Here is a 17,341-nt window from a genome sequence, read left to right as displayed (position 1 = left end):
TAAATAACTTAACGTTTGTTTTTAACTACTCATGCTTCTTAGGAGCACGTTATTTGAGCTGGATGAGTGCTTAAGTATAATTCCTATTACAGAATATTTTAACGGACAATTTTTAACATTCACATCCCAAGACAACCATTACTTTAAAACAAACAGCTTTTCTTCTGGAGACACTACTAAGCAAAAAATATGGAACTTTTTATTTTGAATGCCTCTCCCTGCCCTTTTTTGTTCCTGGAGTAGAACCACACTTGAACTGCCATATAATGTTTAAATAACTTAAACATAACATGGCTTTGTGCCATCCAATAATGAAGGCACTGTCTTGCTGCTACTTTCTATGAAACGATACAAAATGAATGAGAAAACATTTGGATGGGGAGCCTTAATATAGCTGAAAAGAAATAACAAACTGGCACTCATGAGGCTCTGCAGGCGTATAGTAGGCTTTCTCAGCTATTGGAATGGAATATTGCCTTAAGTGACATTGCCCTAGGATTTCTGAAACGTAGAACTCAAAGGGGTATTTTAAACTACTGTTTTGGGACTTTTTCTATCAGGGAACAAAATGAAAAGTAAGGTCTTTGAAAAATTCCTTTGCGTACTGTTATTTTTACATGATGGATTTACAAGCTTTCAGGTGCAAAATTGTTAATCTAAGAAAACAAAACTGGCCTAAGAATTATACACAGGGAAAAAGAACACTTGGATACCAGCACATGTGCAAACTAAATTGCTTTATTAAGTATAAATTTAGGGAGAGATACACATTTGATGGTGTTTTAACTTAATGAGTGTGTCCTTGTAAAAAAAGACTTAAGGCAACGATGAAACTAGCAAAAGGTAGTGAACTGCAATAATAATATAACAAGGTCAGTGTGTTTAGTTAGCTAATTACACGTTAAAGATGCACAGTGCAGAGGACTCTATACTGAACTTTTACAAATTGTTACTTAAATTTATTTCAAAGCTGCAATGCAACAAGAAAGTCGTCAAATTCACTAAGGACAGCCTTACAGTCACAATTATCCAAGCTGAAGGTGGATGTGGCACTTCGTTTCCTTGTGGAAAGTTGTTTATGTGCACGCAGTGCCTGCAGCAATGGAAATAACAGACATCTTATTCACAAGGAGCGAATAAAAATGGACTTACTGTTTTTATTCTAAACTGTGCATCTTTAGTAGTGTAATAGTCCCTTTTATTGAGGAAAGGGATATAATTTTCTACTCGCGTATGATGAACTTTCCTGAAATAACCAAGTCTTGGCAGTGGCTGCTCTGGCTTTGGATGTACATTGTACTGAAACTATTGAATTTGGGTTTTTTAGACATTTAACTGCAAGTTAATATTGCTAGTAAACTGCATTCTGACTGTAGAACTTAAGTACTAAATAAACTCTATGCATATTAGACCCATTTTACTTGGTCTTGAGTTTCATAACAGCACTGGATTGATGATGATGTAGAGTTTAGTGTCACTGAGCTGCCTGGCTACACCAGGACATTCCAGAATGACAGCGTCCAGACTGATATAGTGGAGAGTAAAGATGAAAGTGCTTACCTACCACTCTACAACTGCAAGGATCTCTCTTCCCTTTTTCCATAGCACCTGAACTTATAATTAAGTACTTACAAGATCAGATGATGAAATACATGTATGAGGGAGGTAAACAAAGGTGGATATCCCCTCCCATTGGTGACTGTCAAGGGAGAACCTCCTACTACCCTAATCTTCCACAGACATATATGACCAAAGAATTTAACCAAAGAACAGGGGCTAGGGCTGGGAGACCCTAGAGTTCAAGCCTCTTCAGAAGATCCTAAGATACTCTCATACAATGAAAGCCTAGTCAGTTTTAAAACAGTGACTGACCCTTTGCAAGACCCCAAAGTTGCAGGTTACCTGCAATCCTCTGCTCCAACTGAGAGCAACTGTAGGAGAGAACAGTGAAGCTGACCTACTTCCTCTACTGCCAGCCTCCTTTATTTAAAAGAACAACTGATATCACAAAGCATACTCACTGATGCCATCCTTGCATAACACATTCCCCTAATTTACATTTAAGTTCTCTTGGAAATAAAATTACAATTAAAGTTGCACAAAAAAGAAGTGGTTTCAGCACTATTTAGGAATACACAGAAGCAGAGCCAGTAGGTACTGCTTTTAATAACAGCCGAAAAAAAATCAAACCACTACAAGTAGTGTAGAAGTAACAGATGAACAACAGTAAGAAACATGACACGCAGCAACATCACTACAAATGTGATGCTTTGTACTTTCTCTGATTGCAATTTGACATTTAAAATTTAACAAAGCCATTACATTGACCGTGTATTGTAACTGTGGTAGAATGAGACTAGAAAGACACCTTACTTTCAGGAAAACAAAATAAAACCCAGGATACTTCAAAAACCTTAACTCTACCACCAATGCAACACCAATAAAATGACATCATTTGAATACACTTGGAGTTCCAAGAGGTTCTTAACGATTGTGGTAAAGCTGAGGCAAGGAAACCGAGTAATTTGTCAGTTCCATAGAGTCTGTGTCAGAGAATGATCTGAGATTCAGAAATTCTTGGCTTGAAGCTGTTACCCCCCAGCTGATGCAGTGTGTCTTTGCAATCTTTTTAACTTGTGTGAATTTGTACCTATATCAAGGCAGAACTAAGCTAGGCTAGATGGTGGTTCAGGATTTTCCTTTCAGCTGACATTGATGAATCAATGGCAGTAGCTTGCCTTCCTCATGAAGTCTTTGAGTATCTGTAGCACCTCCAACAAAAGTCCCATTAACAAACACTCTTGGGACCTATCGAGAACAAGAAAATTGCATCAGTCACTTCAAAAAAAGACAAAAACCTAGAGCAAAGCCCTGTGGACTCAAGTATTGTTATGTAAGCTTACACACCCACACCTACACTAAGTGGAATGTGTATGTATATGTACACACACACACACGCACCATTTACTCTCTTAATATGCATATTAATGTTTCAGTATTACAGTACAACTCCTGCTTCTGTAATATTTACGGAAATTGAAAACTTTGTTCACTTGCTACTCAGAAGTGGATTTGAATTCACTATAGGGAAGATTCGTACAATTGAGTCAAGTGAGGCTATATAAAATTAAGGAATGGCAAACATGCTAAGTGTTAAACACAATGCAATAAATACAGCCGTACAAATGAAAACTGACTTTGATACTTCAGTCATCTTAGTGGCAGTACGGAAAAGAGATCACCTCTGAGGGACAGCCAGAAGGTCTCAAGAAAAAGCACAGAACCCTTCTGCAGTGCCTTGTTTTTCATTTAGGAGCTTGCATCCCAAGTTTACCCATCTCAGAAGACTGCAGACCTTGATATGTCCATAACCCATGGAAAACATAATTTAAATTCTTACTTTTCTTACTACATGCAAGAAAGTATACTCACTGTTCTGCCACCAGTCATCTGTTCAAGAACATCTTGTATCTGGCTTCCGTTTTCATTCAAGTCCAGTTCTACAGCTGTGTAATTTACATTCATGTGCTCAAAAAGCTTTTTTGCCTTTTCGCAGTAGAAGCACGTTGTTTTAGAGAAAATCACCACGCAGTTCTCTGAAATAATATCCTGTATATTTACAAGAACACTCAAGTAAGCGAGCCTTGTTTTTAAGTCAGTGTATTTTAACAGTATCCAACAGCCATGAAATCAAACAGGGAAATTATAAATCTGCTATTACTGTAACAAATGTTTAGTAGCAGTAATTTGACTAACTTTAATCCCCAATACTGATGATAGTACTGAATTAGACTAGAAGGCTGAAGAAAGACATACAAAGGATACAGCCTAGAAAGACCAGGTGGCAGCACTAAGGATGAACAATGCTGCCCATATTACTTGGTATTAATTACAACTAATTGTTAAAAAGTGGGTTGGACAGGCAGAACTTCTGACATAATTTTTTTGTGTAATTCAGACAAGCTTTGAAGCAGCCACAATTTAAAAAAAAAAAAAGAAGACACAAGCAGTTGAAGACACAAATGATATAATATTATAAAATAAATATAACATTATATTAATAATTATAATATAATTACGTTATTGTAATATTATATTATAATAATTAAAGACACAAGCAATTTGTTACCTGTATTTGGTTCGCAGCGTCATTGCTGGACAGCCCAACAGAGACGGGCTGGCTGTTCCCCATCCTAAAACTAAACAGAAACACGAGTCAGATAGGCATGCTTACAAAGAAAAGGCACCTTTTACAGCTCACAAATTATTATTTGTAAAGCATCGCAGCGCTGTCAATATCTCTCATAATTCCCCGTCACACTCAGGTTCACATCAGCTGCAACGCCGGGGGCTGTACGAGCTCGCACAGCGCGCAAGACGATCAAAATAAACCCTAGTTTTACAGACAAACACTTTTTATTTCCCTTTCCCCGTCCCTTTCCCTCCCTCCCTCCCGTCCCCGTCCCCGTCCCGTCCCGTCCCCACCCACCCCCGCCGCAGCCCGGCCGCCCCCCGCTGCAACATGGCGGCCGGCCGGAAGGGGCGTGGCCCCGCAGTCCTCGCGGCGGTCCGGCACGGCTCGAGGCCCCCCCCCCCCTCCACCCCCTTCCCGCCTCCCGGCCGAGCGCGGGGCTGCCCGCGGCGCTGCCTGCTTCGGGGGTGGCGCCCCGGGGGCCGCCTCTGAGCCCCTGGGGAGGTGCCGGGTGGGGCTGGGGTTGCCGCGGGTGCCCCCTGCCCGCCTGCTGGGGTGGGACAGTGTAAAAGTGCAGCGGTCAGTCCTGTGACAAACAGCACAAGGAAATCAGTTCATGTGTAAAAGCGACCCGTGTGGGCTGCCTGTGCTCCCTTATGGGTAGCAGGTTGACCCTGTTCAGACCCGGTGTGTTTGTCTTGCTCCTGTGCTACAAGGCTCAAACAATCCTTCTTGGTGTGTGTAATCTTGGTGAATTTACCTGTGGCTGCAAGTTGTCAAACCTTTTGATGAAAAAAAAAGCGTGGGTGTAGCCTGCTAAACCACGGCTGCATTAAAGTGGTCAACAAGCGCAGTTGGAAGCTGTGCCCTGGCAGTGTGCTGTCGCTGTACCAAGCTCTAACAGGTTTTCCCCTTTCAGATAAAGGTTTTCTAGATTCATCGCCTGGGCTAAATCTGATAAGCACTCAGGTATCTAATACCATGTGGTAAAAATACCGATTGGTAGTCTTACTATGTTCTCCAAAGTGAAGTGTGAGAACAGTTCTGCATACTTCCATCTAAAACTTTCAACAAAGGCACGCTGAAGTAAAAAGGCAAAACAATCACAACTTCATGAAACATAATGACTTTGTATGCTGCTAAAGAAAGTATTTGTAGTCTAGTTAAAAGCTGCTTAGGTGATGCCAAGTAGTTTCTGGATGAGAAACAGAAACAGGACTGGAACCACTGGAAGAATTTCAATTTCCATTTCAATTTTTCATGGGTTGCAGCTGCAGTAAATCTAATCTGAGAAGTTACGTTCTGTTTATTCAGAATGCAATTCTGTTTATTCATGGTGGTTTTGCTTCCTTGGTACATGAATGCTATATCCCAGTGTTGGTGTTGCCCGGCGGGGAGCAGTGCGGTGGGTTCTGCTGTGCTGCTCATTTCCAGTGCTGTGGCTGAGCAGAAGATATTAAATTGGACAGAGGAGAAAGCGAAGGTGTGCTTGTAGGGAAAAACATGGATTTGGACTGACAAAAAGCCTGATGAGGCGTGCTCACAGGGGAGGCTTCGTGCCACAGAGCCCCACGAAGCCCTCCCCTCTGCGCTGCACGGACCCGGCCATGCAGATGATGAGGAGCTGGTGCGTGAGGAAAGTTTTTTGCAGAGACACCAAATATTTTCGGGATCACTTTATTCCCCTGGGGTGCCAACCGCCTGCTCGCGTCAGAACCGAGTGCTGGTTCAGAACCCAACGCCAGAACTAAATCCTGACGGGAATTCAACGCCAGAACTGAATCCTGACAGGAATTAAAGTCTGACGAGTGATTTTAGCGCCTGATAACACCGGGGTCACACCACGGCGACTCCCTTTCCCCTCCCACCCCGCTCTGACGGGCGGGCGGCAGACCCCAGGCGGGGCCCCCTCAGCCCGCTGCGGCCGCCCAGGGGCGGGGCGGGGCGAGGCGAGGCGAGGCGGGGCGAGGCGGGGCGGGGCGGGGCGGCGGCGCTGCTCAGGCGTTCTCCGCGGGCAGCCCGGGGCCTGGCGGCTGGCGGCGGGGTCCTCTCGCGGCTGGCGGCGGCGACGACGAGGACGGCGGCGGCGGGGCCGGCAGCGGCAGTGGCGGCGGTGGTGGCGGCGGCGGGCAGAAGATGGCGGACGTGCTGAGCGTGCTGCGGCAGTACAACACGCAGAAGAAGGAGATCGTGGTGAAGGGCGACGAGGTGATCTTCGGCGAGTTCTCCTGGCCCAAGAATGTCAAGACCAACTATGTCATCTGGGGGTGAGCCGCCGGCGACGCGGGGTTTCAGGGGGTGGCGGCCGGGCTGAGCCCCGCCGGGCCTCGTTTGCCTCTTAGGGGGGGTTCCCGGGGCCGCCGGGCTCGCCTCGGGTCGCCCCCGGGGGCTGTGGGTGGGCAGGGGGGTGAGGCAGCCTCGCGGAGCCTGTCCTGGGTTTTGGGGAGAAATCCTCCAAAATCGGTGCGTGCCGGGGCTCCGGGCGGCTCGGCACCCCCCGCAGCTCGGGCTCCGGGTGGGGAGTGGGCGGTGAGCCCCGGGGAACGGGGGCTTGCTCGGCCCTGCCCTAACAGGCAGCTGGAAATCGCCTTTCTCTTCCTGGAGCGGCTACAGTCGGTTAAGTGCTACTTTGTATTTTTTTTAGAAAAGTTGTAGAACGGCAGTTTCTGTACCTGTTGGACTCGGTGGCTTTGCCGTGCGAGGGGCTGCTCTGCTCACCTTTCTCCGGAAAGTGGCAGCTGCAGGCTTGGGATGTCCTTTGGTGAATCCTTTCAACCCAAGGGAAACTAACGCTGGTTGTTAAATGCCAGGTAGCGAGCGCTGCAGGTAGTGATCAAAGGGAGTGCCCCGTGCTCGGAAGTTTGCACGACCAGGAAAGCCACAGATTTCTCAAACAAAACCCTTGTAGTTCACGCTACCCAGGGACTGATTTTTGATTTTTCATAATTACGATAAGGACGTTAACAGTGCTGTAGTGTCCTCTAGTTTGAGGAAGAAAGGAAAGAAATCTGTCTGCTTATGTTAATTTGTAGGCAGATTTTTTTAAAACTGCTGTAACTTCACGTTCAGTTTAAAGCTAGAAATGTGGTATTTCGTTGTCTATTTAAAGCTTTCAGAAACTTGCTTGGGATTTAGTTGCACTTCCTGGCTGAGAAGGGATACTGGTAGGTAGACCGGAGAGGAAGAAAATATTTGCATAAAGAGATAAGTTTTAAAGCTTTTGATAAGTCTTGATTTTGTTTTGCTGAGTAGCTACATAGAGGCTTAAGGTGTTTCCCTTGCTCCAAGTCGCTTTTCCCAGGCCGTAATAAGTAATGGTTAACTGGACAGACACGTTTCACCCCCATTCTGTAGGGAGCAGAGAAACCGATATGCTAGCCTGACTCTTCTACTGCTTAGGAAAACTTGATTTAGGTGTGGAAATTATTAACAAAAGGCAAGAAGGTGGCAGCTGGAGAGAAAAACTTTATTGGGTACATTAACACAGCTTTATCTTTATGGCCAAAGGGGGATCGTGGGGGAGCAGAGGATGTGCTGAGCAGTAGCAGTAACCACATCATAGCTGTGCAGTTCCTCATCTCTCGAGATAATGTTACAGACTTGTTATTTTTCAGTAAACTAGTAAATCCTGATTCAGACCCAAAAAGGTGGCTCCTGAACTTCTGGTAGAATGAGGCCGCTGTTGATTCACAGCATCTCTTGTGAGCCACGGTGGCATATTCTGTCTGAAATCCATAAACTGAAAAACCAGTTCCACGAGCTGGTTCTTCCTTTGAGATCACAGTTTGGGAGCTGTTAATTCTTGTAATTGCCGGGACGTACAAGGAACATCTTCAACAACTTCTAAGGTTCAAAATCTCTTACTAGGGTCACTCGAAGGGGTCCAAACTATGTGTGCAGTGAGCGGTTGTTAAGAGCTTAATCTTTCACAAAGCCAATATGATTTCTGTCTTAGGTGTCCACAGCCTGGTTGCTGTAATTGCATCTCTGTCTGCTATCGGTCTGGGGAGAGTAACCCAAGTCGGAATAGCAGCGGTGGCATTCGGTCCCTTCTAGAATTAGTCCCAGCAGACATTTAACACTGTGGCTCCTTGAGCAGCAAAGCTGGCAGAAGTCAGCAGCGCTGCCTTCTCTCCGTGCTGGCGTGAGTGGCTGCCAAACAGTGAATTGGTCTGAGGAAAGGAGCCAGGGTAAGGGTAACCTGGAAACAAAACCCAGAAGGTCGTTCTGATGCAGGTTTGTTCCCAGATACAGTCCACAGAGCACAACTCGGAGTACTTCTGAAGGCAGGATGGACTAAGATGAGGTGTTTTGTTTGTTTTGACGTAAGGGTTGGTCCGCGGCCCCAGAAGAGTGATTATAGAATCGGTTTCAAAACCCAAGGAAGAAATCAATCTACCAGCACCTCATTTGCCTTGTTTACCCATCAGAGGACTTGTTTGGACAGTTGAGAAGTTTTTAAACAGAGAGCAGCTGGTCGTGGGTATTGTGCTTTGTGTGAGACTCCGCGTGTCCAGTCTTGTATTTTTAAGGATTAGTGCTTGCTTTTGTGAATGAGACCCAGGCACTTAGAACCTCTATAAAAATCCATGCTTCAAACACAAAAAAGGAAGTAGAGCAGTTAAAAAATGAATAAACTCGTGTTGCCCTTGGAGTGTGAATGGATGAACTGGAAATAAATTTCCAGTGCTAAAACCAAGCAGGTGAGGCTTTCTCTTTTGCATTATGTGAACATTTTCTTCAGTTTCTAAGCTGGAGTTTAACAAGAATTAAAAGTTGCATCACTTTAAGTGCTGGACTTTTCAGACTTTTCAAGGCCTGGATCGTAAGATTGTTTTTCTGAAATAACTGACGTAATTAGTAATATGGGAAAAGAAGATTAATTTCTTTTTGCTGCTTCACACAATTAACAAACGTTGGAAGTAAGCTGCATTCAGCTTAGCTTGCTTTTACCTCTTTATTTTGAGCAGGTCCTCTGGCAAGCCTGAAAGGATCACGAACTGCTGTTGAAATGCCAGTTTAGGCTTAGGTTTTCTCCTTGCTGTACAATTGCTCTCCCATCTGACCCTCTCCCGTTAACATGCAGTATCTTGCATTGTCCTTGTGATAAAGCATCCTCTTGCAATGATAATGAGCATGGGGATTTCTTGCGTGTGTGGCTTAGGTGAAGTACCAGCTGTGCTCTGCTGAGCTTTGTCCATGCCTGGGGCTTTGTAATACTGTATTTCCAAATTAATAGATAACCCTTCAGTGTTTGTTTTCTAAATTACAGCATTCATTGCTAAATAGTGTAAAGAAACTTGAGTAGATGAGCAGCTGGACTTTCTAATATAATCATTGGATGTGACGCACTTCAAAGAAATAATGACTTACCCTGAGAAGAGAGAATCTACAGTGTTGATTGTAAAATGAAGTGACAACTGCAGCACGTGACACAGGCTTCACTTCAGAGCCAAGTCTATGTGGAGGAAGCTTTTGTTTCTACCAGTACTCTGAACAAGTTCAGATGCTACCTGATCAAAGATAGCAGGGAAGCAATAAAATAGCCAAATAATTCCTTGCAGCGGAGTCCAGTTTTGTTACAGTTGTTCAGCCAACTTTGTTTCCCAGCGGTTGAAAGATACAAAGTCTCTTTCCTTCCCTCCTCCTTGCAACAAAACATAACCCTTCCTTCCCCCATGTAAATACGCAGACTGAGTTCTTGGAAGGAAGGAAGAGTGATAGAAAAATCCTTTATTTTACCAATTCCTGAAGTATTTTGAATCATTTTTCTCTCTGTGAGATAAGGTGTGCTTGTTTTTCTCAGACATCACTATGAAGGTAATGTTTTAAGCCTTCCTGTTAGTGATGAGTTCGGAAGGGGTTATTGGGTGCTTTTGATCAACATAATTTTTGTTTTGTGTAGAAAAGAAATTCCAAGAAAGCAGCAGTGGCACTATATCCACACTACAGAGACAACAGACTTTCACTTCTGGTACATTTAATAGGTGATTGTGTAGCTCTGCCAGGTTAAAGAAAGTTATGCTTGAGGAGTGGTTTTTATTTCTTCTGCCTTACCCCAGAGAGGTTGGCACTTCTGTGGTGAGTGTTTTGATGCTGGTGGTGAGCCGTGAGTAAAACCACTGTGCTTGGAGGGAAAACTCTTTGTTAAACATTAAAAACTGTGTTTCATGATTTTACAGGACCGGGAAGGAGGGTCAGCCCAGGGAATACTACACTTTGGATTCTATCTTGTTCCTGCTCAATAATGTGCACCTTTCGCATCCTGTTTATGTCCGTCGTGCTGCAGTAAGTAGACCATACAGAACTTCATTTTGTCTGGTTTGAGCTGAGTAATGTTTGCACAGTTATTGCCAGAGAATGATGGTAGCATTCTAGTGTCTGAATTTGTCTGGGGAAAGGGAAAAAGGTATGCAATGAAGTGTGTGTGTTTAAAAAATACTCTACTACTTATTTGCAAGCCTGAAGTGAAGGAGGAAAAAAGTCTGTCCTCCCTTTGTTTTATAGCAGATGACGTGTTTCATTTTGTGCAGTTAAACATCCTCCAGAAAGTAGTTGCATTTTTAAGCTTGATAGTTGTGCTTGCTTGTGACGCGGGACGTGTTTTCTGTTCTTTGTGCGGATGAGTGGTCAATGAAAGTGGAAAAATCTTAATCAAGAGTCTTTCTGAGGGAATAACAGTTTAATGTCAAGTCTGCTGTCTTTTCAGACTGAAAACATTCCTGTGGTAAGAAGACCTGATAGGAAAGACTTACTTGCATACCTAAATGGGGAGACATGTGAGTGATGTTTTCTGTTAAAGACACAGTACTCTCTTGCTTTGCATTTATGGGATAAATGAGGGGGCAACACATAAGGGTCAATCTGTAGCTTAACTGACTACGTTCAGACCTCTCAAACTAATTCTTCTTTCAATTATTTTATTCTGAACTTAACTATTTTTAAGACGCTTAGGAGCTGCATTCCTACGCATGTTTAGAAGTGAGCTACTTGATGATTAACATCCTTGGTTAATGGTTATCTGTTAGAATGCTCCGTGTTTGTTTCTTCCTTCTCTCTAGATTGTGGGAAACTTTGATTTTGATGCAATGAGTGTGTGGGATAAAGTCTGCAGTATACTAAAATGTATCAAATCACTGCTTTTTCAGTCTGGCAGATTTTCCTGGTATTCTACTGTGCTAAAATTTCTGTTACCAACAGTCAGAGAAAAGAGGTTTCTCTGTGACCAGAGAAAGATAAATATGGCCTACTTTATCTTGCTCTGTCTTGCATGTGGTCTCTCTACGTTGGAATATGAGATGATTTCTGTAATATGAGCAGTAAGCCTTTTTTAGAGGGACCCTCAGGTTGTCTTTCTTCCAAAAAGCAGATGAACAAGTAGATCTTGATTCCAGGTTATAAAGTAATTTTTGTGACTGGTTTCTCCTGTGTAGTATATACAGATCATAGAATTGCTGACTAATGTAGGAAGGGACCACAGAGTCATCTGGTTCAGTCCCCATTTTGAAGAGTCAAATGGCCCCAGGCAATCTGATTTAACTTGGTATCAAGTTCTGAATATCTCTGCTGCCAGTGTATGACAACCTTTGATAAAGACATTATTTTCTTAATATCTAATTAGAATTTACACTGTTGCATTTTAGCTGTTGTTCTTCATCCTTTTATACTGAAATACTTATCAAACCTTTTGTAATTACATGAAATATTGTTTGATTACAGCAACCTCGTCAAGTATAGACAGAAGTGCTCCACTTGAAATTGGCCTTCAACGATCCACTCAAGGTATAGTTCAACTAAAAAGTAGCCTCAAAGTTTGTTTTATGAAAGTATTCTGCAATGCTCCATTTTTAATGTCCTCTTTTTCTTGTAGTTAAAAGAGCAGCAGATGAAATACTAGCAGAAGCAAAGAAACCAAGAATAGAGGTAATGACAGTAACTGTCATTGATATAAATTTGGTGTGTGTGTGTGTAAATTATAGTTTTTATCTTGTTTTATATCAGTTCAGTCGCCCTCTGGGTGCACACGCTACTTCTGTTAGTGTGTACATGAACCAGGAGGAGATAGAACTAAGGAATTCTAGCCTCTGGTTTAAACTTGGAATTTGAGTTGCTGGCTGTACATTGGAGTGTGAAAGGGTAAAGCTTGACCACGGATCTATAAATATCTGTTGCATTATGATCTGTCTGCTGGGAGCTATGTGATTAGAATCAAAGTGCTATGTAACGAATAATTACCGTGATGTGCCATTTGTGAGCTGACATAACTTAAAACAAATGAGTACATATCAATAAGATGGGCATTTATCTGCTATTTTAGTCTCTTTATAGCAGTATACAAAACTGTTGTCCCTGTGATTTAGTATTTTCTGAGGCTATGTGTTGGATAATTAAACAGTGTATTTTCAGAATTATCTCTCGCATAAAATTGACATGTCTAGTTCTAACACATATTGTATTATGTAATTCTGCCTGGTTTTAAAAAGGAGTTGTGTTTTTTTTTTTTTTTTTTTTTCCTCAATTACTTTTTAACTGTGTTCATCCATTTTTTTTTTCTTCTGAGTTGTTAAAAATCTGTCTGTACATATTTTCGGAGCTCTGAGGCTCTTGATTTCTTCTTAGAAGAAGATTATTGTAAATACATACATTCCATTATTCCAGAATTGCATTTTAACAGTGCTTGTGCTTATCTTTATCAGCATGAGATTAGTGAGAACTTTGGGCATTCTTAATGGCTCACAAGCACGATTGCTCTGACATGACGTATCGGTGATCTGTAGAGTTACATTCTACATTTCCCTATGTGGTTGTGATGCTATTATGTTGAAGATGTACAGTTGGAAAACATCATGATTTGGAGATTCAAGAATTCTGCATATGAACCTGATCAGTTTATGGCCATCTTTTTGTTTGTTTCTTTGCTGCTCAGTCTGTGAAGTCTGTTTTAAGCTATTCAGAAACTGTTTCAGTGTAGAGATTCCAGGTCTCTCCTGATACACGGGCATGACTGTTTTTGCCATGCTTCAGCCTTTTAGCAGTAGGACAGGCTTGACGATGATTTAGATTTTGTGGGGAAATAAGACTGATAAGACATAAGTGGTATCAGCTTTAAGAAGCTGAAAAAATGGCATAAAGTTGCTTTCTCACCTTACATGTCTGTCTCCATCCTCGCTTGAGTAACTGGAAGTTACTTTACTGGTCTTTACTCTTGACTTCTCTATATATTAAGAATGCCATTTTTGAAAGTTCTACATTAAAATGTCACGGTTCTGGGCAGTTTTCCGTAAAAACATCATTGAGCTTGTCAAAAATGTATGTATACATATTGTCCTACTTATTGTTTGTCACCTTCAAATTCTCTTACTGCTTTTCTATTATTTTGCATTCTTGTCTCAGCAAGGCACTTTATAAGGGAATGGTAGTCTCCTTTTCATTTTTCTAATTGTGATTCTTAAAAAAATTCCAGTAGGTGTACAATTAATACTAGTGCACAGTTCAAAAATGCTTGGAAATAAAGATAGTCCTTGCTAATCTTAAAGTGAATTCTATATAGCTTTAATTCTAGCTGTATTTCTTTCATTAAAGAGAATACACAAAAATTTAAGCACTGCTGTTACTCCTAGGATGAAGAGTGTGTGCGCCTTGACAAGGAGCGGTTGGCGGCTCGGTTGGAAGGACATAAAGAAGGTATCGTGCAAACAGAGCAGATCAGGTAGGAATACTTCAATTTCATATGGATAATGCTTAATTAAAAGACTAATAACAATTAGGCATGTGGTCTTACTTCTGTCCACTAGCTCTCATTGGAAGTACTTTGCCTCACCTCTATCCCCCCTTCCCTTAGGTGCTATCATCAATTATACTTGAGGGGATAGAACCTCATGCCTGGTCAGAATCCTGTTCTTGAGTGGAAGTTCAGATGGTGTGGCATGAGATATCTTGATTTTTTTTTTTTTTTTTTTTTAATTCACAAGTGTAAGAACAGTTGCCTCACGTTGCCCTCCAACCCCCACCACTTACGCTTTCTTCTGCCATGGTGTTTATCTAAGCAGTCAAAGACAATGAGCAGAATTGCAAAGGAAAGCTGATGATCTCTATTTCAAAGAAAGAAAATCTTGTACTGAGGAGTGTCTTGTGCACAAAAGGAGGAGAATAATGTAAGAATACATTTAAGGTTAGCAGGACCTCAGTTTGACTCCCTGCAGAGGTGAGCTTGTTTCCGCCAAGGAGGCAGTAGACTACCAGAGGATAATGTCCTGTCATTGCCATAAGTAGTAATCAGTATTCAAGTGTTCGAAAACTTGACCGTCCCCTTTCTTTTTCTGTTGTATCTATCCAGAATTTTGCAGAGAATGACACCTGTTTTTGTGTCTTACACCATATCTTCCCTAAGCCAGGTAGAGAGGAAATGAAATTATTGCAAGACCTTGTTGATGCTAAGGATCTTGTGCTTAGTAGGTACTTAAGAGTATACCAAACTCTAGTAACTCATTTTAAAATACCTGAGTTCTGAAACCATAATGTAAAGGTAGTTGCTTTATTTCTTGTGTGTGTCAGCTCTCAGAATGCAAAATGGGAATCATGCTTCGTGCTAGGAAGGTGTATGAGTATGCAGTAACACTTTCATCTACATTGGATTTTGCAAATAAATAGTTTCACTTGATAGAGCAACTGCGTTCTTGAGAAATTTATTTCCTGAGCATAAGCAATGTTGTGAAAGCTTGCTTGTTCTTTACCAGGATTAAATTTATCAGTTAGCCTTTCAACAATTAATATAGCCAAGTAAGGTATAATTGCACCTAAGCACATAAAAATATCTTCTTTCCATGTGTCTTGTTTAGGTGTACATAAAAGGAAACTGTTTAAAAAAAAAAAAACAACAACAACAAAAAAAAAAACACACCATTTGATTGTCATACCTGACTAAAAGTCAGGAAGTTTAAGAAACAAAGTGTAACTGTGCACATTGTTTTGTGTAAACTGATGATTTGGATGTTAGTTGCAGTGTGTTACAAGCAAAGGTTTTGGAGTATGAGACAGTATTATAGTGAAGATGACCAAATGTTATTTGTAATTACCTAGTAAAAATCTGTAAATACAGAATACAATTGAATGCAAAAGATTGTCCCTTTAAAAGTGCAAGTAATGTTCACAACCGGTGAATTTTGTCACTCTTGTTGCTCATTTAAGAGCAACAAATAAGTTCCTTTTTCAGTAGCTTAGGTATAAAAGGAGATTGCTTCACAGTGTAATTTTTCAATGTGTTCTCAAAAAAAACATGTAAAATAGAATTGGTTACGTGCAGTTGGGATTGTGCAATTCAGTCCTTTTTATTCTTCAGTTAACCTGGAAAACAATAGTGCTCAGTGTTTGGCAACTAAATCCTGCTGTGTTTACAATTAAAAGCAAACAGATAAAAATGTTGCACTTTTGGACTGAGCTGAGCTACTTCAAATACAGTTTAACGTGGACAAAGTTATTACCATCTGTTGTTTGTTTGGCCTACATGCTATGAAAAGGTAACACTGATCTTCCAAGTTCCCAAGTCCGCCTAACAGAGCCTCAACCAGAATTTAGTTTAATGCTTTGGAAGCCTGAGATTGGCTGACTAGACACAAAATTGTAATTCACTATAAATTACTAGGAGGTGAAAGTCAGATGATACTGTGAATGGAAGTGTTAGTCCTGATGCTTTACATGTGCAGTCTTTATTTCTGCTTGTTGTAGTTGGGATTTTTTTTTTTTTTGACTTTTTTTGTGCTAATACTTGTATGGAGTCTTTTGTCAGAAAAATGCTGTTTTGGGTATTAGAATCAATGCTAAGCTCATATAATCATGTATATATAAGGTGACTTTTTAATAGCATAGATGTATATTTAAGCAGGAGGAAACTACTCATTCAGAAATCCTCTCAGAAGAATTGTTTGTGCTGTTACTCAGTCTCTTCTGCTATTTTTGCTCATTTAGGTCCTTGTCTGAAGCCATGTCAGTGGAAAAAATTGCTGCTATCAAAGCAAAAATCATGGCAAAGAAAAGATCCACTATCAAAACTGATCTGGATGATGACATAACTGCTCTTAAACAGAGAAGTTTTGTTGATGCTGAAGTGGATGTAACCAGAGATATTGTCAGCAGGGAGAGAGTATGGAGGACAAGAACTACAATCTTACAAAGCACAGGCAAGGTAATGCTGCAGATACCAAGCTATTTCTATGATCCAAATGGCAAACTGCATTTTTTCTTTATTGTATCTCTAGCTTGTTCACTGTAGACTTCAGATGACCAAGAGAGGATTATGCTTAGTGTTCTAGGTAAAGGTATGCTGGAGAGCTCCTGGCACAGTGACAGAGTTCATTCTTTCCTCATTACCGAAAGCTTAACATAGATCTCAAAATACTTCCTTCAGCCGTTTAAAAGATACCAAGTAGTCACTTAATTCCTCTTAAACAAAGCTGGTTTGAGCCTTACAATTGGGAAGGCTGTAGGAAGTACCTGTAGGTGTAAAACAGACAAAAGCGGGGTGTAACTGATACAAGTAGCAACATACCTACATGGAAAGAAAGTCCAAAGGCTGCTAAGCTGTGGAAAACAGTGGAAAAGTAATGAGAGAAAATAATAAAATGAACAAAACCAGAAAGAGTTGACGTGACGAGGCTTTTCTGTGTCTTTTTGTTCCTTCATGCTCCTTTAATTGATGTCTTTATCTGTACTTGGTTACGTGCCATCCAGAGCATGGTTGCAAGCACAGCTGATAGCCTGATTGTCCAAAGAGAGCAAGCTTTCTTTATAGCAGACAATTGAGGCTAAATTTCTCAAGGAAGCAGTAAGTCAGTTCCTAACAGATTGCGGAGGTCTGTTTTCCTGAGGTGGTTGTCAGATTGTATCCCTTGCCTTCTCTACTTCTCTAAGTACTGTCACAGGAAAACAATGTCTCGACATTAAGCAAAGGAGTTCCCAGTTTTAGCTTGTCTTATTTTTAACAGTATTTTACATGATAGTCATTTTTGCAACATAGTCTCATGACCTCAGTGGAATAAACACTTTGGAATTATGGGGTAATTAATAGGAATATGGCACATACCTGTGCATTATGCGCAGAGTCAATATTGCTGCTTTAAGTCTGAGATTTTTAGCAATCTCACCACTGAACAG

General features: G+C 41.4%; 2 protein-coding genes across 2 annotated transcripts in view; one reads left to right on the top strand and one right to left on the bottom strand.

Annotated features, from left to right (window-relative positions):
* Nucleotides 1-60: 60 nt before the first annotated feature.
* GLRX2 (glutaredoxin 2) lies at nt 61-4,555 on the bottom strand. The gene is made up of 4 exons (XM_082765550.1): nt 4,490-4,555; nt 4,130-4,199; nt 3,433-3,609; nt 61-2,808 (listed from the first exon to the last, which is right to left on the bottom strand). The coding sequence occupies exons 1-4, from the start codon at nt 4,522-4,524 to the stop codon at nt 2,689-2,691; spliced, it is 402 nt and encodes a 133-aa protein (XP_082621676.1). The 5' UTR covers nt 4,525-4,555; the 3' UTR covers nt 61-2,688.
* A 1,731-nt stretch (nt 4,556-6,286) lies between these two features.
* CDC73 (cell division cycle 73) overlaps nt 6,287-17,341 on the top strand; it is a 103,834-nt gene continuing 92,779 nt past the window's right edge. Inside the window, exons 1-7 of the mRNA XM_082766269.1 lie at nt 6,287-6,459; nt 10,375-10,480; nt 10,902-10,971; nt 11,912-11,974; nt 12,063-12,115; nt 13,813-13,901; nt 16,157-16,373. Of these exons, the coding sequence (XP_082622395.1) occupies nt 6,329-6,459; nt 10,375-10,480; nt 10,902-10,971; nt 11,912-11,974; nt 12,063-12,115; nt 13,813-13,901; nt 16,157-16,373 (729 nt within the window). The 5' untranslated portion in view covers nt 6,287-6,328. The remainder of the gene's footprint in view (nt 6,460-10,374; nt 10,481-10,901; nt 10,972-11,911; nt 11,975-12,062; nt 12,116-13,812; nt 13,902-16,156; nt 16,374-17,341) is intronic.

This window comes from Aythya marila (genome assembly GCF_965140915.1).
Source record: "Aythya marila genome assembly, chromosome: 8".
Classification (NCBI taxonomy): domain Eukaryota; kingdom Metazoa; phylum Chordata; class Aves; order Anseriformes; family Anatidae; genus Aythya; species Aythya marila.
This window is presented reverse-complemented; position numbering and strand designations above follow the sequence as displayed.

Excerpts from the sequence above, each read along its gene's own strand:
- GLRX2 (XM_082765550.1), bottom strand. The coding sequence starts at position 4,524 with ATGTTGCAGCGGGGGGCGGCCGGGCTGCGGCGGGG. Across the intron at positions 4,200-4,489 it reads GCGGCCGGGCTGCGGCGGGG|TTTTAGGATGGGGAACAGCC; the intron begins GTGGGTGGGGAC and ends GTTTCTGTTTAG. Across the intron at positions 3,610-4,129 it reads ACGCTGCGAACCAAATACAG|GATATTATTTCAGAGAACTG; the intron begins GTAACAAATTGC and ends GTAAATATACAG.